The sequence below is a fragment of the Mustela erminea genome, chromosome 15, assembly GCF_009829155.1.
Source record: "Mustela erminea isolate mMusErm1 chromosome 15, mMusErm1.Pri, whole genome shotgun sequence".
NCBI lineage: Eukaryota > Metazoa > Chordata > Mammalia > Carnivora > Mustelidae > Mustela > Mustela erminea.
Window position 1 is genome coordinate 84,162,763 of NC_045628.1, and position 25,910 is coordinate 84,188,672.

Genomic DNA, 25,910 nt, shown 5'->3' on the forward strand with positions numbered 1-25,910 from the left:
TTTGCCAGTTGCAAAATCAGTAACTCAAGCAGGGTGCTGTCCCCCCTCATCTTTTTATTTTTAATGCAAAAATACATGGATATCATTTATGCCTGTGCAGTAGAAAGTGATTTTTTTAAAAAAATGAACTATTAAGTTAATATCAAGGAAATGTTTGAGAATTTATTTCCTTTATTGTTTTATTCTCTTGTTTGAAATAAAATATCAATGCTCTATGGAAAAAGTTTATTCTTTATGGGATTACTATATGCATTAGATTAGGTGCTTGTGGAAATCATCACTTTTGCTTTGGCTTGATTCATGGCGAATGTTAATTTCAAAGGCAGTTCATTTCAGGGTGCTGTCATATTACATTCTTTGTCACATTTCTTGCCTCGGCAGTACCATCAGGAATGCTTTCCTTGTATTTTCAGTGCTTTTTCAATTTTTGCAAGTCTCAGGTATCAGTGTGGGAGCAAAACATTTTTGTATCTGAGAGCACAGACTATGGAGGGTTGAGATGAGGGTTGGAAACAAAAATTGTCTTTTTTTTTTTCTCCAGTCCAAAGAATTAATTTGAAATTGAAGGCTATATGAGAGAAACACTACTAGTTTGACTAAAAAAAGTTCACATTTCTTGAAGAATTTATCCTTTAACAAATAATTATTGATTACCTAATATGTACCAAGTACTGTTCTAGGCATTTGGGATACATTAGTGACCAAAACCAACAAAAATCAATCCCCTTCTAAAGCTCTTTATAGGGGAAAGATAATAAATAAATCATATGGTGTATTAGAAGACCATAAGACTGTGGGATAAGAAACTGAACAGGGTTAGGAGAATCAGGAGTGCTGATTTCAGAGATTTCTATAATTTTTAATGTTGTGATCAGTATATGCTTTATTTAGAAGGTGACTTGTGAGCAAAGACTTGAGGGTGGTAGGGATGAAGCCATGATGTCCTAGGGAAGAGCATTCCAGGCAGAGTGAACTGCTAATACAAAGGCCCTGTGGCATGCCTGGCATAATCAGGCAACAGTTGGAACTGCCATTGTGGGTTGAGCAGAGTGAGATGGAATTTTGTCAGAAAATGGAGACAGAAGGGAAAATAGAGGGAAATCAGCTAAAGTCTTTAGCCTTTGCTCTGAATGAAGTGGGATGCTGTTGTAGGGTTTTGAACAGAGAATGTTTAAAAGGTTACTCTGCTACCTTGAGAGTAAACTACGAGTGACAAAAATGGAAGCAGGGGGACCAGTGAAGAGGCTAATTGAAGTAATCCAAGGGAAAGATGATGGTGATCCAGATTAGAGTAGATGTTGCAAGAAGTTAAAGAGAGCTTTCTTGGACCCATTTTGCTGACTTTTGGTTTATAAACTGAAAAGGTAATCCAAGATTAATTTGTAAAGTATTGGAAAGTGTGAGTGCTGTCTGAAATACAATGTTTAGATAGCTTACTTAAGAATTAAAGTAAGATTAGGAATTTAAACTATCAACAATTAAAAAATATTTGAGTGTAACATTGTGTGTCCACTATACTTTAATGAAAAAAATGTGACATTTTCATCAGTTCAACTCCCCTATGTGCCACGATCCAAGGATACAATAGAAGTCTGATAAGAGTGATAGAGGAGCACCAAGGTTTACCTAACCTCTTACTAGGGGAAGAATTAAGGGGTGCTTTTGGGAAAGATGGCATTTAACCTGATAGTTGAGGGCTGAATAGGAGTGCAACATACAGCAGAAGGTGAAGAGTATTCCAGGCAGTGACAGTAGCCTAGGCAGAGACCTGGAAGTGAGAGTGTGGCGTGAAGCAGGAGGCATTTTGTTGTTGCTTACATGTAAACGTAGAGGGAAAAGGTCTTTGTGGAGATGGAGAAGTAGGGATGGTCTTTGTATTGCGTGAGAAAGATTGGAAATAGGGAGGTGAAGTGATCAAACCATAGTAGTAAGATTATACTGTGGAAAACGGATTTAAAGGATGACAAGGTAGGTTAGGCAGCCTTTCCATTCGTAGGGTGAAAGAGGCAGATGGTTCTTTCAGAAGAAACCCCATGGGGTACAGTGGTGAGGATATAGGAAGGGTTCCAGGGGAGCCTCAGCGAACTGCCTGTGCTACTCTTCTTTACCTTGCTCCCGCTTTACAAAAGAAAGGCAAAAGCTCTTACTCATTCTGAATCTTATCATAATGGATAGGCAGATATGTAAAAATGTGCAGAGTGCCAAATAAAGGGACAGTTCCAAATAGTATGGTGTTGGGAGTGAATGACTGAGGAATAGAGAACCAGTAATTTTACAAGTCAGAAGGTTTTCAGCCCTTTGCATTAAATGACATTGAAGGAATCAGGTTGTCAGTTAACAGATTGTTAAAAGTAATTTTTGATGGTGGATTTCTGTGATTTTTGGCATATAACTTGGAAGAAGTTCAAATAATTAAGGAACCCTGTTATTTTAAAAATGCTTTCCATTTATGTGAATAGATTTTCCCACTGTTTCTATTTAAATGAAATCGGATTCAAATCAAATTATGTTCAGCTCTGTCTCATTCTAGCAAGACGTAGTATTTTTTCAGATATATGGACTCATTTGGAAAAACAGAATCCTGCTACATTAATTTCAATTACAAATGCATAAAATTTTATTTTTACATTTAATAATTTGTTTAAATTTGTGTTGTACTTTGCTCAATTGTGTATTAGTATTACATCGATAGATAATTCAAAAGATGTTTTAAAAATAGTCTTATGATCACTGAGAATATTTTTAAATTCTATTTCAATAACCAGACATACTTGTTTCAGATAATTAAATGGTGTGAGCAGTAAATGAGTATAAAAATATATTAAGATAATCTGGGGAAATGAAATTGAAATGAAAATTTAGGGAGAAAAAAAATTTGAGGAAAAAGAAACAATGTAAAGTTTCCAACTGTTAAAGAAAAATGTGTTTATTTTTCAAATGGATGATGGTGGGTATCAGAAAGAACACTGATAAATAAATTCCTGTTTATAATTTAGAAAGTTACTGTAATTATTTAATTCAAATTCTGCTAGGCTGCAAGTTATATTATTTAAAACCATTCATTCTTATGAGAATAATCTGGTACATCGACTTAAATGTATTGTGAAGTCATGGGGTATTTTTGTTCATATCCACCCTAAATTGAAATTCTTGATATAGGGAGTAGGTAATATGTAGGGAAAAAGATGTTCTGGGGGTAGAAACTTAAAAACTACTGGTTTGGTGCAAGGAAAGAAATTATATCAAAAGGATGGAGTGATAAATAGTAGCTAGTACTTTGGACACATCCAGTTGGATAAAGAACTGAAATATAAGATTTCATTACAGGGAGATAATTTCAGTCATCTTGAGAAGAACAGTAAGGAAAAGTAGCAGAAGCCCAACTTCAGGTGATTAGAATCTCTGCTTTGGCACAGATAGTCATAAAATGATTTTTAAATGGATTCTTTCAGTTACACCCTTTCCTTCTTTGTGTTTTAGCTAAAGTCAAGTTAAATATATATCACTTCTGATTATGTTCTCTCCTACTCCCACCTCCAGAACGAAGACTTTCCAACTTAACTGCAGATCATGCTCTTTTATTGAAACCATATAACCATATGAATTATGTAGTGTAGGAGATGACACTTTCTTAGAGCATATCATTACGGAGATAAATTTTTTTAGCAAGACTTTTATTTTAAAATACCATTAAGAATCAAGTTTTTGTTAGGAAGTATTTAGGACTATCGGATTTAGAGACAAGATTCAGCATTCAAAGTGTTTTAGATAAGTCGATTTCCAGATCCTCTACCATAAAATGACAAATGTATAAAAACAGCGCTAACCCATGGGAGGTTTGAGTAGTGATAAAGTGCTGAAGAATTTAGCATTTACTCTGAACTTTTAATTTTATGTATTTCTCCATTTTGAATGTGAAAAACATCTTTAGATGGTAACACTGAGACTCGCACATGCAGTACGACTTGCACAGAAGGTTGTCTCTATCCATGACTCTTCACTTTGTCTTGTTTCTTGCTTCCTGAAAGGTCAGCAGTAAAATGGGGCCTTTATGTACAACACAGTTGATGAAAATTTCAAGTGTAGCCTGGCCTAAATTCAGAGAGTTGGGAAACAGAAAAAGGACTTTTAAGAAAAAAACAAGATTAGACAGTCAATAAATAAAAGAATAAATGACTTCTTTTTTATTCCTACAGGCTGTTATCTGCTGTTCTGAGAGTTTCAGAAGTTGAATCTCGAGCAATAAGAGCAGATCTCACTCATCTACTAAGCCCTCAAATGGGCAAAGATATTGTTTGGTTTCTAAAACGCTGGGCAAAGACTTACCTCCTGGTGGATGAGAAACTATATGATCAGGTCAGAATGTAAAACTGACTTCGTTTGGATTTATGATGATAACAATTTTCTTGGTGATTTTCTCATCAGCATATAATTAAGAGCTGAACATCTTCCACACTGAAGAGAACCATATTAATGGTGTGCAATTTTAATAACTTTCTTAGAGCACGTCATTTGATTCAGCTTATTTTAACTGTATTAATTTACAGATTACTATTGGGAATGGATTAATTTATGTTCTTTGTATTTGGTGTAAATATCATTTTGGTGTATTAATATGAAAGTAAAGTTGATGGGAAAATCACATTGGAAGATTAAGTGGATTGAGTATATCTTTTTTGGACTTAATAGAAATGAATACATTTAAAATTGATATAAGTAGTACTTCAGATTTAGATGCTAATTTCAGTTTGACTTTTCAGTGGATTTCTTTTGAACATGATCTTTCTTTCTGACTTTAAAAATTTTGTTTTCTCTCTTAAGATAAGTCTGCCATTCAGTACAGCATTTGGGGCAGATACAGAAGGTTCTCAGTGGATTATTGGCTACCTCTTACAAAAAGTCATCAGTAACCTCTCAGTGTGGAGTAGTGAGCAGGACCTTGCAAATGACACTGTGCAGCTCCTTGTCACTTTGGTGGAAAGAAGAGAAAGGTAAGCTGATTACAGGAGGAAGACTGTGTGTCTGTTGTCTGTAGTCTTTCAAGTGGCAGTTACCTGGTCCTAAAGTCCAGATAGGCCTTGCATTTTGGAGCAGTGTAATATATATATATAATTATTATTATTATTATTATTGCTATAAGTGCAAATACAGCTTTCGCATGTTACAGTTGAGGTTTGTGTTGACTATTCAGGGATTTGGCATTAAAGAATCTTATGAGAAACATGTTTAATTCAGTAATTTATAGTTTTAAAAACACTAACCCAGAATAATCTCATTTAATTTTTTCAGGTATCCTGTTCCATTTTAAAGATAAGAAAAACTTGATAATTTAATTATTTTGCAAGTTAAGAGCTTAGTGTTTTCTACAACTCTGGAAGAGTTTCTCATTTTTCTTACTACATAAGAATGTGATTGTACTACTCCTGGCATTGACTAACTCTTACTTAATTGAGTTTCTTGTAATTTACTAGGTATTGTTCCAAGCATTTCACCTACAGTATTTTACTTAATTATTGTATTAGTCTCAACCATGAGAATTAGGTCTATTATTATTGTTATTCCTATGTCATAGATGTGGAAACTAAGGAGAGTAAATAAATTTTACAGTATCAAATGACTAATGGGATTTGAGCGCAAAATTGTGTGACTCCGAATTCTATACCAAGTTTATTATACTGTACTTCAATAACTAATTAAATTTGGTTACCTTCCATTTTTGTTTGCTTAGTATACATATGATGTAAGTAATGCGTCTTGTGTTTTGTTCTTTCTGCCTGTAGGGCAAACTTAGTAATTCAGTGTGAAAACTGGTGGAACTTAGCTAAGCAGTTTGCAAGCCGAAGCCCACCTCTGAATTTCTTGTCAAGTCCTGTGCAGAGGACATTAATGAAGGCTCTTGTTTTGGGAGGTTTTGCACATATGGACACAGAAACCAAACAGCAGTATTGGACAGAGGTAATAGTTCCCCTTATTTTGATAGCATCCTCTTATATCTTTCCCTGTGTGTTGCTGTAAAATACTCTGTGGGGACATAAACATGTCAGTTATACCTTTTTTTGATACTTTTCCCTTATAATGAATAGGTTGAAGGTTATCATTTTTACAAATATCATCTAACAATTTGTCCATATCTGCATTCATGAAAACTTTGAATAGTACTAAGTATTTTGTGGTTTGGGCACATTTTGCCCACAACTCAAATGAAAGCCTAAAGAATCAGTGAAATAGCCCCTTGTTTTGAATGTGGAGATGCAAATTAACCACATATTAGTTTGCTAGGACTGCCGCAACAAAATACCACAAATTTAGTGGTGTAAAAACAGAAATTTATTGTCTATAGACCAGAAATCCAAGATCAAGGTGTTGGTAGGATTGGTTCCTTTTGAAGGCTGTCAGGGAGAAGCTGTTCCAGGCCTCTCCCCAAATTTCTGGTGGTTTTTGGCCGTCTTTGGCATTCCTTACTTTGTAGAAGCATCATCATAATCTCTGTCTTCATCTTCACATGACGTTCTCCATGTGTGCATGTCTGTGTAAAGATATCAGTCATACTGAATCAGAGGCCGACCCTAATCATCTCTTCTTAATTTACTTATATCTGCACCATCCCTGTTTCTAAATAAGGCCTCTTTTTGAGGTACTTGGGGTTTGGACTTCAACATGTCAGTTTGAGGGGGGTACATAATTCAACCAATAACCACTGTGGACACATTGCCTTATGTAAATTAGCTTTAAATCAGGAACCAAGAGTTAACCAGTTTATGTAGGTGGATGGCCTGTAGTCCTTGTGACTAGAATGCTCTTAATGTCTGAGAAGGGACACAGTAACAGAATTAGACTTCAGACCAGAATTTAAATAAGTGTGCTCTCATATATATAGCTTTAAATAGAATTAAGATATCTTCATAGATATACATTTTCTCTCAGGACAGGACTGATTATCTGAAGTTATGTTCTCTGCTAAGAGGAGTTAGAAAAGAGAAAAACAGGCAAGAGGTGTATGTTGGATTTGACCTGTAAAACAGAGGCAAATTGGAACCCACCAAACCAGACCAAATCTGGCCTGCTTTCACTTTGTAAATAAAGTTTTATTGAAACTCAGTCATGTTCAATTGTTTACATTTGTATCTCCGGCTGCTTCTGTACTATTGTACAATTGTAATTGGATAGTTGGGCCGGAGATGACATGTTCTGCGAAGTCTGTATTTACTCTCTGGCCCTTTGGAGACTTAAATTTAATCTTTGGGGGTGGGGGCAGTTAACGAATTAGAAAGAGATGATCGTGACAGAATTCTGTGAATGGCATTGACTAAGTCATGTTCTGTGATTGGTGGTTGTTGGAAACTAAATTACTTCAGGAAGTGGTTTGACTTACATATATTGTAAAGTAATTTCCATAAGAAGTTTAGTCAACAACCATCATCTCATATAGATACAATAAAAAGAAAAAACAACAAAAATTTTTTTTCTTGTGATGAGAACTCTTTTAAGCATTTTCATATATATCATACAGCATAATAATATGTATTAACTGTAGTCCTCATGTTGTACATTACACTTCTAGTACTTAATTATTCTTAAACTATTCCCCTCCACCTCCACCTCTAGTAACTACAAGTCTGTTTCTTTTTTACAGAACATTTTTTTTTAACAAATCTTTTTCTGAAAGTTGGAATTTTTTGTTACTTTATTTTACTATTTTATTAAAATTCCTCATTGTACGTAAGATCATATGGTATTTTCCTTTGTCTGAGTTACTTAAGATACACCCTCAAGGTTCATCCATATGGTTGCAAATGGTAGGATTTACCATTTTTTATGGCTCAGTATTCCGTTGCATATGTACCATAACTCTTTATCCATTCATCCATTGACAGACACTCAGGTTGTTTCCATGTCTTGGGAATTGTAAATAATGCTACAGTGAACGTGGGGGTACAGATGTCTTCTCAAGTTGCTGTTTTTATTTCCTTTGGATATATATCCAGAAGTGAAATTACTGGGTCATGTGGTAATTCTGTTTTTAATTTTTTGAGGGTCCTCCATACTATTTTGCCATAGTGGGCAGCACCAGTTTACCATCCCCACTAGTAGTGCCCTGGGATCCCCTTTTCTCCACATCCTTGCTGGCATTTATCTCTTGTCCTTTTGATGATGGCCATTCTAAAATGAACGAGGTGATATCATATTGTGGTTTTGATACCCATTTCCTAATGACTAGTGCACTGTTATTTCTTTATGTAGGCCAGAATTTATGATGACCCTCAAAATGGGGAATGTTGGGATCCCTGAGTGCCTTAGTCAGTTGAGTATCTATCTTCATTTTGGCTCAGGTCATAATCTCACGGTCGTGTGATGAAGCCCCTTGTTGGGCTCTGTGCTTAAGATTGTCTCCCTCTCCTCCCCTACCCCTACTTGCACATGCACACACATGCTCTCTTTCTCTGCAAAATAAATAAAGTCTTTTAAATGGAGAATGTAACATGGTACAGTTTGTAATGCTTTATAAAGTGAGTATTTATCCAGGTTGAGGAAATAAAGTTGAAATAAATGAAACATGTGAATTAAACTTTAGAAAATTGTGTTTTACTATCATTGATAGGTTCTTCAGCCACTTCAGCAGCGATTCTTAAGAGTGATAAATCAAGAAAACTTTCAGCAGATGTGTCAACAAGAGGAAGTCAAGCAGGAAATCACCGCCACACTGGAGGCCCTTTGTGGCATTGCTGAGGCTACCCAGATTGACAATGTAGCAATTCTTTTTAATTTTTTGATGGACTTCCTTACCAATTGCATTGGATTGATGGAAGTTTACAAAAATACCCCAGAGACTGTCAATCTCATAATAGAAGTTTTTGTTGAAGTTGCACATAAACAGATATGCTATCTTGGAGAGGTAAGTGCTTTCTAATTTTATCCCTTTAGGATTAGAACTCCTTAAAGTATAACAAAATAACAGATACTTTACTTTAAATTCAGTGAATACTACCTGAAATATTTTTGTGCCTCCAAAAGAGTTTTCAAAAAGACTTCAGAATTTTCCAGAAGAACTCAGAATTCAGAGGAAGGCTTATTGAAGGAGTATAAATTACTGACCTAATACTGTTAGTAATAAGTAATTTTTTATATAACATGTTATTCTGTCAAACTCAACCAAATGAGGAATATTTGATAAGACAATAGTAGAAAAATTTAATCAGTTTCTGTCTGTTGAACTCTAAAGCTTAAAATTTTAAGTGGCAATTTGTGTCTTTGCTTTATAAATCAAATGGATATTTAGACACTGAATTCTTTTATGATCAGTAAGCAAAGGTGCATTTTTTAATCCTTCTTAGAAGTTATTTGGAAAGCTGTTTTAAAACTGTCTTAAAGGAATATATTTGTAATTGCCTGCAGATTAGTATAAATCTTGTTTTAAACCATTTCATAATGGGTTCCTGATTTGTACATTTTTTTGCTAGATCAAAGACACCTGCTCAAAAGTAAGATTTTATTTTATAAATATTACAAATGCAGTCACAGATACATGACTGAGAGGGCAGGCCATTGCCATTTATTCTGATGTTTAAGACCACTGTTTGGTACTCTCTGCTTTTGCAAGTTAAACAGTGTTAAATCTTAAAATAATAAATGTTATATAAGAAATTGAAACAGCAAAAGTACAGCAGTTCTGCTGCCAAAATATTATTCTCTCTCTAGTATGTGTTATGAAATGAACAACAACAACAAAAAAGGATGTCAGATTTTGTTAGAAACTGCTAATTTTTAAAATACAACTGCAATCTTTAATGTATGCTTTTTCATTTTTCTTAATGTTTTATAATAGTTTAAAACAAGTATTTGAGCTACTCTTGGGATTCAGAGTAAATTTGTTAGATTATAGTTTCTTTTAGGGCTTATATTTTTTCCAAACTAAGTTCTTCTTAGTAGTGTAATTTATGCACGTTCTTTTACAGTCCAAAGCTATGAACCTATATGAAGCCTGCCTTACTTTGCTGCAAGTATATTCTAAGAATAACTTAGGGCGACAAAGAATAGATGTTACAGCGGAGGAAGAGCAATACCAAGACCTGCTTCTCATTATGGAACTTCTTACTAACCTTCTATCAAAAGAATTCATAGATTTCAGTGATACAGGTAAGATGCAGTGTAATGGTTTTAAATTTTTATTGTTTTTTATTGTTTTTTTTTTTAAGCAAAGGAATATTTTTAAGTGAAATTTTATGAGAAAATTCAGTTTATAAAATCATGAAAGTCGGTCTTTTTGGTTGAAGCAAAGGGGTAAGATCAGCATCCCTTCCTGCTTGGCGCTTCCCTTATAGGAATAATAGTAATCATCTTGTATTTATTAGGTTCTTAAAAATGCTAAGCACTGTTTATATCACAAAGGCAAGAAATAAGTATCATTGTTACACTCATTTTGTTGATGAGGAAACAGGCACAGAGAAAGTCATGTCATTTGCCCGCACATCAATAGCTAGTAAGTTGCAGGACTGGGATTCACATCCTAGCATCTGAATGGGATGCCAGAGGCCAGTCTTTTCTGAGGTACGCTTTATTTATTTATTTTTTAAGATTTTATTTATTTGAGAGGGAGAGACTGTGTGTGTGAGTGAACATGAGCAGGGGTGAAGGGGGGCAGAGGTAGAAGATGACTTCCCACTAAGCAGGGAGCCTGATGTGGGGCTTGATCCCAGGACCCTGGGATCATGATCTGAGCCGAAGACAGCTGCTTAACCGACTGAGCCACACCAGTACTCTGGCGTTATATTTATTGACCAAATCACTCCCTTTTGGTAGCTATCAGCCAAAATTGTAGCACTTTCCAGATTGCAGCTTGGTTTAGAATGTTGGGATGAGTAACACTGAATTCTGGAGCTGAAAGGCCATACTTGGAAGACTTAACTTAGGGTCTCACAGACAGCCTGACCTTGGGAAAGTCAATTAGCCTTCTTCATTTATTCTGCTAAAGTGGGTATGTAATAAATGCTTTTTGAAGTGTCTTCAAAAGCTGCAAAGTATCATGGTGCCTAGCATTGTTCCCCGCAACCAGAAGGTTAAAAGCAAGTTGTTATTACAGGGAAGAACTTCATTACTAATTGAAACATCACTTATTTACATAGTTTTCCTTCACTTGCCTCTTAACCCACTGCCAACCTTGCCTTAAAACCCAAGGGATCTTGTTTTCTTAGAGAAAAATGAATCCTGTCTAGGGTCTTCTTTCATACTTTGTGCAGATATTCACAGTTGTGGACACTTCTGATATCCTTGTAAGATTCTCTTTCTGAGTTGGGTGCTGTGACATTCCACTTTAACCCAGTACTTGAGATTCTTCCTTCTCTGTTTCCTTTATTAATTTATTTGCCTTATTCCCTGAACAATAGGTTTTTGTGATATCTGCCCCTACCCTAAGCACTACCAGTTTTACAGTCCAGAGGGTTTACTCTCCTTCACAGTTAATAAGGCATATCTAGGAAAGAAGCACTATCCTGCACTTCCCCTCAGTGAATTTTTTCTATACCAAAGCCTCAGCTGCCCGTCTGTGTCTAGGCCCAGCCTCTCACCAAGTGTCATTCCTATGTTTTCTGATTTGTTCAGGTTGACGCTTCTCCATCCAAGAGTTCTTAACCTTTTCTAGAGCACATGTTCCTTTAAAATCTGAAGTAGTTACGAAGGTTAATAGTTGGTTGTGAACTCTTAGGAACTAAGCTATAGACTTTCCAGGGCTATAAAGCCCTAGGTCAAGAACCCTGTGCTCTGAGGAGTCTGACTCAAAGTTAAGAGCTTGTATTGAAAGGGTTGGGAGGGCTGTTACACGTTGTGGAGAGGGAAAAGGCATCCCAGTTACCAGTTTGTGGTGCAGTCTGCCATTCTAAGAACATATTATATAGATGAATGGCAGATTTTCACAATAAAAAGTCGAAAAGATGAAAAGAAACAGCATTAGCTGATAAAATAGGTGACAAAAAGGAAAGTGATAATTTAAGTAATTATTTTAAAAATAAATATAATTGAGATAAAATAGAAAATACATTAAATGTTATGAAATACAACTTATATTGTAGGTTGGAGATTAAAAGCATAAGTGGAAATGGGCTTCTGCTCTATATTCTTTAATCCTTAGGAAAGCTTGTGGCTGGAGAGCTGTGTCCCACCAAGCACAAGGCAGGATGTTTTATATAGTCCTGAGAGCCCTATCTTTTAGGAGCAAGCCTTGGGAGTTGGGTAGGAGTTTGAGGATCAGCTTCCCAGGGCTCCAGAGCAGGCACAGGTTTCCTGCTAGATGCAGTTGAGGTTCACCAGTGCCTGGCTTCAGAACATGCCATTTTTCCAACTGGAAAGGAGACTCCTAGGGAAGAAGGTCACAGGCTGGAAAAAGTCATTTTTAAGTAGAAATGCCTTTTTTTTTAAACCTGACTTTACCTTTTTTGTTTGTTATACAAGTAATTCGCTCTTAGTAGAAAATTTTGAAGTTCAGAGATAGAAAAATCATCCATTCTTTGACATAATCTAGAGTCAAATATAAATGGCATTGTGGTCATTGCCCTTTTAGTTATTTTGTATAATTTTGTGATCATACTCTAAATAGAATTTTATATTCTGCCTTTTTTGTCAATGTGTTGTTAGCCTTTTCCTTGTCATTAAGATTTTTCATGGCTGCATGGTGTTCCACGTTTTGGAATTTAACCTGATTTCCCTAATACTGGACATTTGGAATATGTATGATTTTGCTCTTATAACTGGTAATGCAGCAACCGCTTCTGTGGACAAATCTCTTTCTGAATTTCTGATTATATCTTTAGTACATACAGTGCTCAATAGGCTTTTAATGAATTACTTTTGAAGGTAACTGTTATACTGTATCCTCACCAACATTTAAATGTATTAACATTTAAAAGTCTTTTTAATGAATCAGAAGTAGTATCTTTTAAAAATTTGCATTGTTTCATTAATGAGTAGAATGAACTGGGTTTTTTTTTTTAACTTTGTAAAAAGATATTATTTGTTTGTTTGAGAGAGTGTGAGTCTCAGAGCACAAGCAGGGGAGAGGGGTGGAGGGAGAGGGAGAAGCAGACTCCACCCTGAGCAGGGAGCCCAGTGTGGGGCTCTGTCCCACGACCCTGGGATCACAACCTGAGCCAAAGGTAGACACAAGCTTGAGGTACCCAGGCACCCAAATGAACTATTTTTCACTGGGCTTCTGGTTTTGTTAGTTGTTTGTGGATTTTGCTCACTTACTTATTTAGGTCTTAGGAGGATTCTTAATTTATATGCGTTTTTTTTTAAAGCTTTTATTTATTAATTTGACAGAGAGAAATCACAAGTAGACGGAGAGGCAGCCAGAGAGAGAGAGAGAGAGAGAGAGAGGGAAGCAGGCTCCCTGCTGAGCAGAGAGCCCGATGCGGGACTCGATCCCAGGACCCCGAGATCATGACCTGAGCCGAAGGCAGCGGCTTAACCCACTGAGCCACCCAGGCGCCCCTATATGCGTTTTTTTAATAGATTAAGGATAATAACCCTTTTTCATATCAGTAGTTATTTTTGACTGCTTTTTTTTTTTCATGTAACATTTTAATTTCTTTGTTTTCCCCCATAGCTTTATAGTATAGAAAAATTTCATACAGCTAGGAGATAAAATAAGTATTACTGTGGAACTTGTTTAACTTACGGTATAGTGTGTCAGTGGAATAGGTTTTACTTTACTTTTATCATTGTAGAATAATAACATAAACACAGAATATCCTCATATCCTCATCATGTACTCAGAGATCTTAAAAAGTAAAATATAAAAGGATGATCCAGGGCAAAGTAGGATAGAATATATCTAATTCTATTGGCTTATTGATGTTGCAGTTCTAAGACAGCTTTTTTTTCCCCACTCCCCCCATAGATGAAGTGTTCAGAGGACATGAGCCAGGGCAAGCAGCAAACAGGTCTGTGTCTGCAGCTGATGTTGTTTTATATGGAGTGAACCTAATTCTGCCTCTGATGTCACAGGATCTTTTGAAGGTAATTGAAGACAGTGAATGTGAACATCCAAAGTGTGTATGTTTGGAGTTAAGATGTTTTAGACAAGAATACACCTGATTTCATGAAGGGGGTATAAGTACCTGTTTATCTGTTAAGTACACACGAAAACTAGAATTTTAAGTTCCTATTGTGTGTCATTCACACTCCTGTATGCAGCTCAATGTGCAGTTTATGTCCTCATTTAATCATGGCCCAGAGTCCTGCATTCACTGATGATTAGTGACAGAAAAAAGTGGTTCTTTTAGAAACTTAGTTCTGATGTTGGCAGTTCTGATTCCCTCATCATTAAGTTGTCATTAGACAACTTAAGTTATATGTTTGGGTGTATTCACTGATACTTCTGAACATTATTCTCAGATGTGAGGGATTGAGCTGTAGAAGGCATTTTCTATCCACCCCATGTAGAAGTGGGATGGTAAAAAACCAAGACTACCACAGTTTTTAAATTTGTGTACGTTCTGATAACCTCTTGTCTTGGTTTCAGCAGTCAGTATCGGTGGTGATGAGTCCGTCTTTTCTTCTTCCTTTAAGTACCACAAGGGAGGAGAGTCTCTTTTGTGAGTTGTCATAGAGGGTAAAGATGAGGACAAAGATGTGGATGGGAAGGAAATGGGAAGTGTGTGCATGTGCGCATGTTTGGAGCTCACACAAGCTGGAGTGGGAGAGGAAAAGAGAAGTCAGTCATGGGAAGGAAGAAGATAGAGGTTGAGAAGTGGTTGAAAGTTGGGGTTTAAGAATAGGAGGTTCTGCCAGATTCCCACAGAGTGGGCTGGGACCACATACTTCTTTCCTTGAGAAATATTTTTAGGAGAGGATTCTGAAGCCCTGTTAGCCAAGTATTCATGTAGCTACTAGTAGTAGGGGGATGTTTAGTAAGTTCTGTATATTGCTTTTCTTTTAGGATTTTTGGTTTCGTTTTGAGAGTTTTTTCTCATCAAATAGACCGTTAAACAGTTAGATGTGTATTAAGTGTACATTGCCTGCTTTTTACTTCAGTTTTCCAGGACTGCCAGCCAACTTTTGGAAGTGTGAAGGAGTGAATATTCTATTCTATACATAATCTTAACAATTCGTATTTCTCTAACATGCTGGAATGCACATAAACACATTTGCAAAAGGGTTTTAATCATAGGTCATTTAATAATTTGAAATTTGGCTGTTTTGTCTACTTTTCAAGGTAAAGAGGCTATCTGCAGTTGGCTGTAGCTTTTATTAACTGTCCAGAAGACAATTGTTCCTACTATGTATTACTTTTGTATACTAAAATATTCCCTTTATTATAATTTATTTTTACATTTAATTTGGTCTTCATGTTTTCTATATCTTGAATATGTTTTCAAGACATCCTTGTACTTTAAAGTTTGTCAGTTATTACTTTATTTACTGCATTAATGAATATAGAAATTAGATACTAGTAAGCATCTAAATAATATTTCTTTTTCAGTTTCCAACCCTTTGTAATCAGTACTACAAATTAATCACATTTATCTGTGAGATTTTTCCTGAAAAAATACCACAGCTTCCTGAAGATCTTTTTAAAAGTCTGATGTACTCTTTAGAACTAGGAATGACATCATATCCTTTAACTGAGCGTCATTATCATTTGTCACTTGGGGAAAAAGATCTTACCTTAAAGAAGTTTTTTAAATTGGTGTTTTTTAAAAAATTTCTTTTGTGTTTTAGTTTTATTTCTTTAGAAAGCAGTCATCTCTCTAACTATCTTAGTTCTGTGTTTCTTTTGTTAGTTTGCCTCACCTTGTTCTCCTTTCACAGATCCCACAGGTGTTTGGTGCCTGATCCCGAAGTCACTCTTTTCGTTAAGAGCCCCAGTTAGTAATGTCATATACTGTTGCTGAGTCTCTGATCTTAGCTACCGGATAGGAGAGAAAAGTAAGACTTTTTATCAGTTGTGTCCTCTTGATCAGAAACACTAGAAATCTATAGTCCAGCTCCCATTCAGAACCACTGGAAACCTTTTCTCACATAATGGTGTATAGACATACTGCATGCTAACCTACTCCCTTATCTGTATTCAGTCCTAGAATTTGCTAATAGCCATAACTTTTTAATCTTTAATTAAAGTCAAATATATCTAGTTTGTCCTTGACCTTCATGATCAGAATGAGTTCGGAGGTTTGCCAGCTTTGCCTGGAAGCTTTGACACCGTTAGCTGAACAGTGTGCTAAAGCACAAGAAACAGATTCACCTCTTTTTTTAGCAACACGGCACTTTCTTAAGGTAAGAGGTTTGGGTGGCCTGTCGTGAAAAAATCTGCTTTAATAATTAAGGTCTTAATTTAATAATTATGGTCTTAATAAAGATAGGATTTTGAGGCCTTTCATGTTACTTAAAGACTCTATAGACTTCCTATGCGACCTGCACCCCAAAGTGCATGTAAATCTTCATTCAAATGAGGAAATGCTTACATCATTCATAAAGCAGGAAATCATTACTTTTTGTTCACTGTGCTTTCTGGCTATAATTCCCTGAATACATTATTCTCTGCTATTATTGTGTGTTTTTGAAAATCAGAGTGGTTAAAAGTAACAGGGAATTTGGTCACTTGATGATTTCGTTTATCACAGCAAGAGGTAACAGCCCCTTATGGTTGGATTTTTAAAAAACTTTTCTTTAATTTTCAGATTTATTTAATAAATAAGAACAACTACCACCCCTCTTTTTTTTTTTTTTTTGGAATGAGGGGCTGGAAGACTGTATGATAATCATATGTTTTTATTTAGATGTTTTATGTTGTATACTTTCAGCTGGTTTTTGATATGCTGGTTTTGCAAAAGCACAACACAGAGATGACCACTGCAGCCGGTGAAGCTTTCTACACATTGGTGTGCTTGCATCAGGTACTGGACACAAGTGTTTTCATGGGACTCTGCTCATTTTTTTAGCAAGGAGATTATTCATACAGACAGTGTGCCTTTAATACTTGTAGTTCTTAGAGAATCTGTGACTCATTGCTTCCGTTCTGTTTCGGTGAGGCTGTATTTATTTCCTTGTTACTTCTGACTTTCTGTGTTTATTTGACAGTCTGTTTGTCAGTTAATAAGGACTTCTTTTCCTTTCTCCAGTGTTGTGAATCATCCTTTGCATTGATTGCTGCCCTTAAGCTTTTCCTTAAACAAGTGCTAGAAACCAGGAATCAGCCTGAACGAATAGTAGTGACATGGTTTTTGTTCTTGAGGAACTCATAGTACAAGGGAGACCAGAGGAGTAAGACCATGGACGCAGAGGAGTCTGCCTTAGGAAAGCATGGAAATCAGCAGTGTGTATTTTCTGTCACAGTATTCAAAGTGTATTACTTCATATTACACTATGGAAAAGAATATATTGTTTCATTTTATTTTGTTCAGCCTTTAAAGACTCTGAAGTACTCATTCACTGGGGGTTAATATAATGGAAGAAAAGTTACGCTAGCTCACCTATCCCTTCCCTATTTCAGTATTCCAGTATTCGAATATTTCAGTCCCTTCCCTAGTCCCTTCAGGTATATGAGAAAAACTATATTGGGTCATCAGCTGCCTTAGTTACCCAACACTCCTTTCCCCTTTTTTGGTCTCCCCACCCCCACCACCAAGCACATGTAAATGTCCCTCATGACTAAGTGATTTACTTTATTATTGTTATTACAAAAAGGCTTTGGCTTTTTTTTTCTTTCCTTCCTTGTTTAGAGTCCATAGTATTTGCTGTGAGTGGCACTTGGAGTTTGATTTTATTTACCTGTTTAATAAAGATAGGATTTTGAGGCCTTTCATGTTACTTAAAGACTCCCTATAGACTTCCTATGCGACCTGCACCCCAAGCTGAAGTTATTCTGGGACTTCAGGTCTTGTTGTGTTCTGTAGGTACTACTTTCTGCAGATGGTGCCTACCTCAGGTCTGTGGCCTTTTGCTGTCATCTTACTTCCTTATTGCTTAGTAGGAGGATAGGTGTCTTTTCGCTGTAGATATAAGCCATTGCATTTCAGTTGGCCTTAAAAAAAAAAAAATTTACACATTGTAGAAAGGAGAGCAGGGCTTTAGGTTTGGCTAATATAAAATCTTGCTGGGTCTGGCCCTAGAAGGGCTATCATTTTGGGAAATGATTTGAGTTTATACTTACTCCTCTATGAGAGGTCTGTTCCTTGGATAGAGCACTTCAGGTGGCCATCCTGGTTTCATGCTTGTAGGTCAAGGATGGCTACTGTGCCTTACTCTTCCTTTCCAAACGTAATTAACATTTCATTTCACCATTTGGTCTATTATGATATCCCAAGGAGCTACTGAAAAGTAGTGTCAGGTCCACTTTTTTCTTGAAAAGCTGTTTTGTTTGAATGTCCCTTAACCCCACACCTACTCCTCTATATAAGGCTTTATATAGAGGGCATTAGAAACAGAATCTCTACACATACACCCCCACCCCACTCCCATGTTCCTGTGTTTCTTATGCTCTTTCTCCCAGAGCCATTGGGTCCATTACTGGTTTGGAGCCACATTTGGTCAAAGTATCCTGCTTCCACCTTGAGAAAGGACTGAAATACAGTCCTCCCACTATGCCACCTCCCTACAAACAACTCCTGTCTGCCTTTGTGTGACTCTGCTGTCCTCAGAACTGAGTCAACAGGATGTCTATAGAAACCTCTGGAAAACTGTTGAAAGTCAGGTTGCAGACTTAGGTTATATATAAAATCCAAAATAAATATGAAAAATGTGCTTGGAAAACAGAGAAGAGGAACACAGCAACGTTGGTAATTGCATGACTTCTGGAGCCAAGCAGCCTGGATTCTTGCTGTAAAAGCAGTGCAATCAAAAAAAAGGGGGGGATGCAGTGCAGTCTTGGACATATTACTTATATCACTGTATGTAAGAACTTCATCTATGGAACAGAAGTATAAACAGTACCTACCTCATAGGATTGTTATAAAAAGTGAGTTATGAATATAAATGACTGGAACAGTACTTGAAATATAAACTTTCAGTAAATGTTAACTGTTAAAAAGAGTTGTCATGATCATTTCACGATGTATTTAAATATGGAGTTATTATGTACATAAACTAATATAATGTTATATGACGGTTATACTTTAATATAAGAGAAAAGACCTGTTATACCCTGCCTTTCAGAATTCCACAAGGCAGTACCTGATGTGATTTATTGTGTGACATTTGAAGAAGATAAATGTTCTTATGTGTACTTTATCTCTTCAATAGGCTGAATACTCTGAATTGGTTGAAACATTACTGTCAAGTCAACAAGACCCAGTTATTTACCAGAGATTAGCAGATGCCTTCAACAAACTCACTGCAAGCAGCACTCCTCCTACGCTGGATCGGAAGCAGAAGATGGCCTTCCTAAAGAGTTTAGAAGAATTTATGGCAAATGTTGGTGGTCTCCTTTGTGTAAAATAAACAACAAAGCTTTATGCATAATTTAGATCTTTCTGCAAAGTGCACTGAATTGCTAAAAGCTGACTTGAGTCTTGTCCTGTTCTTCAGTTCCTTGGCCATTTTGGATTTCAGAGAGCCTGAAAGTTTGATAGATATTTAATGCAGTGAAACAGGAGAGGTCACTTTGAATCAGCTTCTGCTGTTGGGTGTTAGCCACAATATGTCATATATGTCTTGTAGATTTTGAATGGTGATTTAGGATTTTCAATTCCATATATGTGCAAACAGATATGGCACCATGAAATGCATATTCAGTGCCTTTCCCCCCTTATCAAAACATTAGGTGGCTAGCCAAAGTTTAGAATTTTTGTTAAATTAAATATTAGATGGACATATGCTCCCTGTTATTTCTCAAAATGTTGTCCATAGATCACCTGCATCACTCAAGGAGCTGGTTGAAAAGGTAGTTCTTGGGTCCAACTGTAGATCCTCAGAGTCATAATTTCTGTATGTTGGGCCTTGGATTCTTCATCTTAATAAGCCCCTTCCCTTTGCCACCCCAAAAGTTTTGAATCAATGCAGAAGACATTGACATTGGAAACTCCTAAGAGGTTTTGTGCTTTCAGACTTTTCCTCCCTTTGATGATAAGGTTTATAATTGAGCAGGAAGAAGACACACCGGGTGTTTGTTGGCTTCTTATAGCACACGCTCTCGCTCTTTCTTTTTTGTAACATCCCTGGTGTCGCAGGTTTTATATAATGCAGGTCTCTAATCATACTCTGATGCCTGAACTTAAGGAGGAAAATACATGTATATTTTTGTTCCATAAAAAGAACTTTAGGAACTGTAGCCATTTCATTGCCTTAATTTTAAGAAGAAAATACAAAAAAGAGCAGATTTGTTTTAGTAAGAAATCAAGTCTTGATGCTTCAGAGTTGGTTTAGGGTGTTAGCTGCTATGAACCTGGTGCCCTTTTGATCGTGTATTTATGTGGGTTTATGAGTGAAATGAAAGGCTCATTCATTTGTAGTCTAACTTTTTGAGTATGTATCTCTTCAGCCATGTAGCCATGGCTAATAATCTACTCTGAATGGCTTGCTTAAGCAATAACTATTTTAAAGGATGTGAATTACTGATTCATACAGACTATTATACATTGGGGCATTAGGGGCAATAATTATGCTAGAGTGGACATTCTCCTCATTTCACAGGAGCCATGTAAATTTAAGAGATTAAAAAATTCCTATTTAGATCCTCTAGTTTGACTTTTCTAATCAGGACTTTTGTACTGCTGCCATGCTCCACTTAATTCTATGTGCCAGCTTAAATTATGGAAATGAAAGCTAATTTATAAACTGCAGCATATGAAACTCTGCCTACTTCAGTGTCAGAAATCCCACAGCACAGTGACAGAGGACTGTGGTGCAGGCGCACTCTGCAGCTGTGCTTCCAAGGGGTGGGCTTTCTCCTTCTGTGTTCTTGAACACGCTCAACTGTCCTTCGATTGTAGTGTTGATATCTGAATTGCATATAGTATATGCACCTTCACATGAGATGCTGTGCAAAACTTTGTATGACTCTGTGCTACTAACAATTATAGTTAACAAAACTGGAGCATCGAAATTACACCCACCCAGTGCATGTGACGTTAGACACGAGTGAATGCAAAGCCTGGGGCCCTAACTTTGTAAGGAACATTACTCTTAATCCGATCACTGTTAAATAACAACTGAGGTGGAACAAAAATATCTTAAAAGACAGGTAGGAAAAAACTAACATCACTCTTCATGAAATACACATACTATATTTTTTAAAATACTTCAAACAAGTGCATTTATTTTTTAATTTCTTCTTCTTTTCTCCCCTTAACGTGAAGTCTGATGTGGCAGTGTTCTTGGTGTTTTATGTTTCCCAGCTCCCTAATGCTTTCTCAGTAGTTGTATCTGTGTGTTAAGTAATATAGTCCCTTTGCCAAAGGATGCTGAAATATGCAACTAACTGGGTGGGTCTGCTGGCCATGACAAAATTATAATCAAATTGTTAAGAGTAAAGATGAGTAGGAAAGAAATGACTTGTTAAATAAAAAGGCATCAGTATTTAATAACTTTTCTATAGACAGAAATGTATCTGCTGAATTGGCCCAGGTGTTATTACAATACTGCAGTTTCATTAGATCAGTTTCAGTTAAAGTGAGATTTACTTCATATTGGACCAAATGATACTTCAGTATCTCCAGAATGTTGTTTAGTGGCAAATGGGAAAAACAGCCACCACCATTTTCTAGGTAATGGGGGAGCAACTTTAATTGTAATGGCTAAGACTTCTTTTCAGGGTGTTTGTGTATGTTTGCCTGGTTGAATATTTGCTTAGTTTGGGTCCTTTGTTTTACTTTGTCCCGTTTTGTCTTTGGCTGTGTTTCCTGGCTCTGGTTTTGAGGGTTTTTGTTTTAATGCTCTTGGCCCAGTGGATATAAAGAACATTGGCTTAATTCCAGTAAATTGGTTCATATTATTAAACTAAGTTGTTAAAAAGTTTTAAAAACAAAAATATTATTTTTGCCCCCCTTTTAATATGTTAAAGGGACACTGTTGAAGATATGATTTTTAGAATTTTGTGTTTTACAAAATTTCTGTTGTTCATATATAGTATCCTTTAACTTACAGTTTTCAGTTTATTCTTTATTTGACTTATTTCTGTTTTTATTTTCCTTTCCCATTTGTTTCCCAAACAGAGTCTCTACAGAGTCCCGCCGCACAATCACTAGGGACTTGGTCCTTTCACAATTTGTATCCATGTAACAGCACCTGTAACTGTGTTCTTTGTAGCTCTGTTAAAAAGATTAGTTTGTCTTTACAGTCCTTCTGGATAGGTGGCTGCCTGGGTAGCTAAACTATTTGGCAGTATTTGACAGTGTCCTTCTCAACACATTTATCCCTGTCTTCCTGCCTTGCTGTCTCTTAATCTCTTGGAAGACAGGGGGAGCATGTTAACATCACTGCATTGAGTTTTTTAGTCTGGTATAAAGTATGACATGTTAAAAAAAAAAAAAAAAAAACTTTGCAATAGTTTTCAAATTTTAAGAATTTAGTCTTATTTCATTGTAAACCATGTATCTAATTACATTACATTGCTCTGTTCAGATATGATGGTTACACCTTTTTTTTTTTTTTTTTTTTTTTTTAGTTTTTACTTCACAACCAAGCATCTCTATTATTATAACTCCCCCCTACCCCCGGCCAGCAATATTTAACACTACCCTTACAGACTTTGATTGAATTTTCTCTTTTACCAAGACGTCAAGTCTTTTGTCTTTCTGATGTCACCATATTTCCCATTTTGGTTAATACTTATATGAATCCCTCAAGTATTGAAGAGAACTAGCTTTCAGTTTCAAGGATTTCAGGCTTGAGTATCCTAGTATTCACTGTCAGTTGAACCCTTAAAAAACCCTTTTAAAACAGTTTTACTTGTTTCTGTTTGCCACTTCCATCATTAGGGGTGGTTGTCATTAGACCTTATAAGTTAGCTGTCTCTGACAGGTAATTATCATTATTGGTTCCTGAATAAAATATTAACTGTTAAAGCAGAAGGAACCTCAGAACTTCTTAGTGTTTTTGGTTTTGTTTTTTTTTTTTAACAGAATAAGGAACTGACTTGATGTAAGTTTTTTAACATAATTTTCTATAAATTCTAATACAAAACAGCATAGCTGATTTGAGGATATAATAATGTTTTAAATTATTTTAAAATACAAGTGGGTATTCTCTGATTTGGTAAAACACTACATTTAAGAATTCTTCAGAAGTTGATTTTCTAAAATTAAAAAATGTCCAAATTAGGTATGTTGCTGAGCTCAAATTAATTTGAAGTACCCTGGTGAAAGCTGAACTTTAAATACTTTAAATTTAGATGTGAGAAGTAATGAAATATTCCTCATTGATGATAATGGGGACCCATAACATACTTAGCCAAAGAATATATTTGGTTCAGGTAAAGATACCTAATAAGTGGCATCCATTCTTTTTTAAAGAAGATGGATGAAGTAATCTGTTTCTGGCCTGTAACTCTCTCTACTTTGGGTAGACTAAAATGTTCCACAACCGCTTCAGTGGTGTTTGGGAGGTGCAGCTGGCACGTTAGACTTCTTAGACTCACATCAGAAAACCATGTTCATCCACCTCACCCACTGGGGTTTGTGCTTCACTTATTCCCAGGCCTTTCCAACAGTAGGGAGGAATTTGTTTGTTTCTTTTTCAAACATATATTCTTAGGCCTCTTAGCTATTAAGAGCTGTCAGATGTGTACTAATAGCATATTTTCCTAACCTGAAATAAAGATACTGCATCTGGCACCATGTACCTGATGGGGAATCTGACCTCAAGTGTGTTCTGAGCCTAGGCTTCCTGGCGTGGTGCTTTTTTACCACATAAGATTATGACAGATTGCAAATACTGGTATTATTGATCGGTTCTCTGTAACAAAGAAAGAAGCTCCATGCAGTGAGTTTGTGGTTTTTAATGGTCACAAAATGTTAGCACTGCTACCATTCAGCACGTGTAAAATTTTTTAAAATTTATAAATATTAAAATTTTAAACTTACACTAAGACTTTTCAGTTTTTTTAGAAACCCAGGGATGAGTATACTGTTTAAATATTTACCTCTATTAACATTACTGAAGGTATAAAGTTGCATTTAATTTTTTCAAAAAGATGCTACAGTATGATTTTAGGAAATAAATCAAGGCTATTGTATTGAGTCAGTTACAAGCTGAATATCAAATTGATGAAAATTTTATTTGTATTTTTAAAATCCATAAATGGGAGTTAAATGTGTCTTTTCACTAAATATTTTTATTACATTTTTGTTTTGACCATGTGTGATTTGTTCATGGGTATTTAGCTAGACTGTTTTATGAAGCTTATTGAAATGGTGCTAGTTCATTTACAATCATAGGATGTTTGACATCTGGGAACATTAACACAGTCATAAGATAATTTTGAAAAAAACACGAGACATATCTGTATAGACAAAAAATTTGCATTACCTTTTGGGAAAACACCCCAACCCTAATAGAAGTATTCAGAATTCAGAAAGAAAAAAGTTTTGTTTATATTCTTCTGTAATATTGAGCATATTTATTTTTTTATTTCACTTCACAGTCTTACAAACATTTCCAGAGTTGTTAGTCAAATCACTGGATTTGGGCATATTTGTAGTAAATATTATTAGTAGTTTGGGTCATTCTTTCTGGGCTTTCAGGGAAAGTGGAGAATTACCATCCTGTTCTGTGTTAGACTTAACAGACTTTCACCCTTAATCCAGTCTTAAGTCTTGTAAACATGTGCGGTGGAAAGTTAATTTTTTTAAAGAAAAGCAAATGCTTGAAATATATTGATTTTAAACTTGATTTTGCTTTGAATATTCATTGATTTATTATGGTATTTCTTAGATTATGTCGAAATTTGATTCTACTCCAAGGGTAGATAAAGAAAAAGTAGGTTGTTTAAGGGACAGAGTAAGAGTACATGTTGAATTTTTGTTTCACCCTCTTCATTATTAAGGAGGGACGTTAGGCACAGACTAATCACCTGTCATTTGAAGAGAGCCATAGGTGATATTTAAGGTCCGATATATAAAAATTAGTTTTTTAAAAAATTCATCTTTAATGATTCTCTCTAAAAATAGTCATTTGTGAATAATGCCTCTGGTGCATTAATTAGATTATGTTACATTTTTCTTTATGTTTTAAGCATAGCTTCCCAGATTGGGTCTTGTGCATTCTTTGTAATCTCAAATGGCAGTTCAATTTGACTTTCTTTTAAAGCTAAGTGAAAGCAAAAACATGTTCAGTGAAACCAATGAGAAAATCTTTGGCTCAGAAATTCCATACAGTACTAATAGCGTTATGTCTCACCTCCTATTGACTTCTTTCTGGGTAAATTAGTTTTAATGACTAGCATGACTATGAACAGAGGTAAGTCACTGATGATTCCTGGAGTTAAAGAATGAAAAAACTGAAGTGAAGCACACTTAAATAGGGATGTGCTAAATATTCTTTCCACAGTAGTCAGTGGTTTTAAGTTTTGATGGTTTTCATGTCTGTTTACTTTGCCAGGTGAATCTTCAAATATTCCTATTAGTAAGCCTAAGATCTTAGGCTGCAATACTCATTTGTACATCTGCTTATAACTGCATTGCCCTGGATGGTCCTTTGTGAGGACTCACCTGGTAAAGCCTTTTGAACTGATACAGTACAGGGGAGAGCAGAGAGATTAGATTCAATTCCTAACTAGCTATTTAGGGTTTATGTTAATTCCATGGGCCTATCACTTATATCATAGGACTATACGTGTTGTTAATTCTTCCCAAGGAAAAATTTTAAAACATGGTAATGGATATAATAGTAGATGCTCAGCAGATTCCATTATATTAAAGATTATTTCCAAGAACACATTTTGATCAATAAATGTGACCTAATACAAAGTCTAATACCTGATTGTC

At 35.7% G+C, this 25,910-nt stretch overlaps 1 protein-coding gene across 4 annotated transcripts in view; it reads left to right on the plus strand.

Annotated features, from left to right (window-relative positions):
* The window catches only part of XPO4 (exportin 4), a 120,464-nt gene extending 96,197 nt beyond the window's left edge, over positions 1-24,267 (plus strand). For all 4 annotated transcript variants that reach the window (XM_032314414.1, XM_032314417.1, XM_032314415.1 and 1 more), the window contains 10 exons: positions 4,197-4,356; positions 4,822-4,991; positions 5,781-5,955; positions 8,600-8,893; positions 9,954-10,134; positions 13,889-14,007; positions 15,473-15,603; positions 16,149-16,266; positions 16,794-16,886; positions 19,231-24,267. In XM_032314414.1, the coding sequence (XP_032170305.1) occupies positions 4,197-4,356; positions 4,822-4,991; positions 5,781-5,955; positions 8,600-8,893; positions 9,954-10,134; positions 13,889-14,007; positions 15,473-15,603; positions 16,149-16,266; positions 16,794-16,886; positions 19,231-19,428 (1,639 nt within the window). In that variant the 3' untranslated portion in view covers positions 19,429-24,267. The remainder of the gene's footprint in view (positions 1-4,196; positions 4,357-4,821; positions 4,992-5,780; positions 5,956-8,599; positions 8,894-9,953; positions 10,135-13,888; positions 14,008-15,472; positions 15,604-16,148; positions 16,267-16,793; positions 16,887-19,230) is intronic.
* Positions 24,268-25,910: the final 1,643 nt, after the last annotated feature.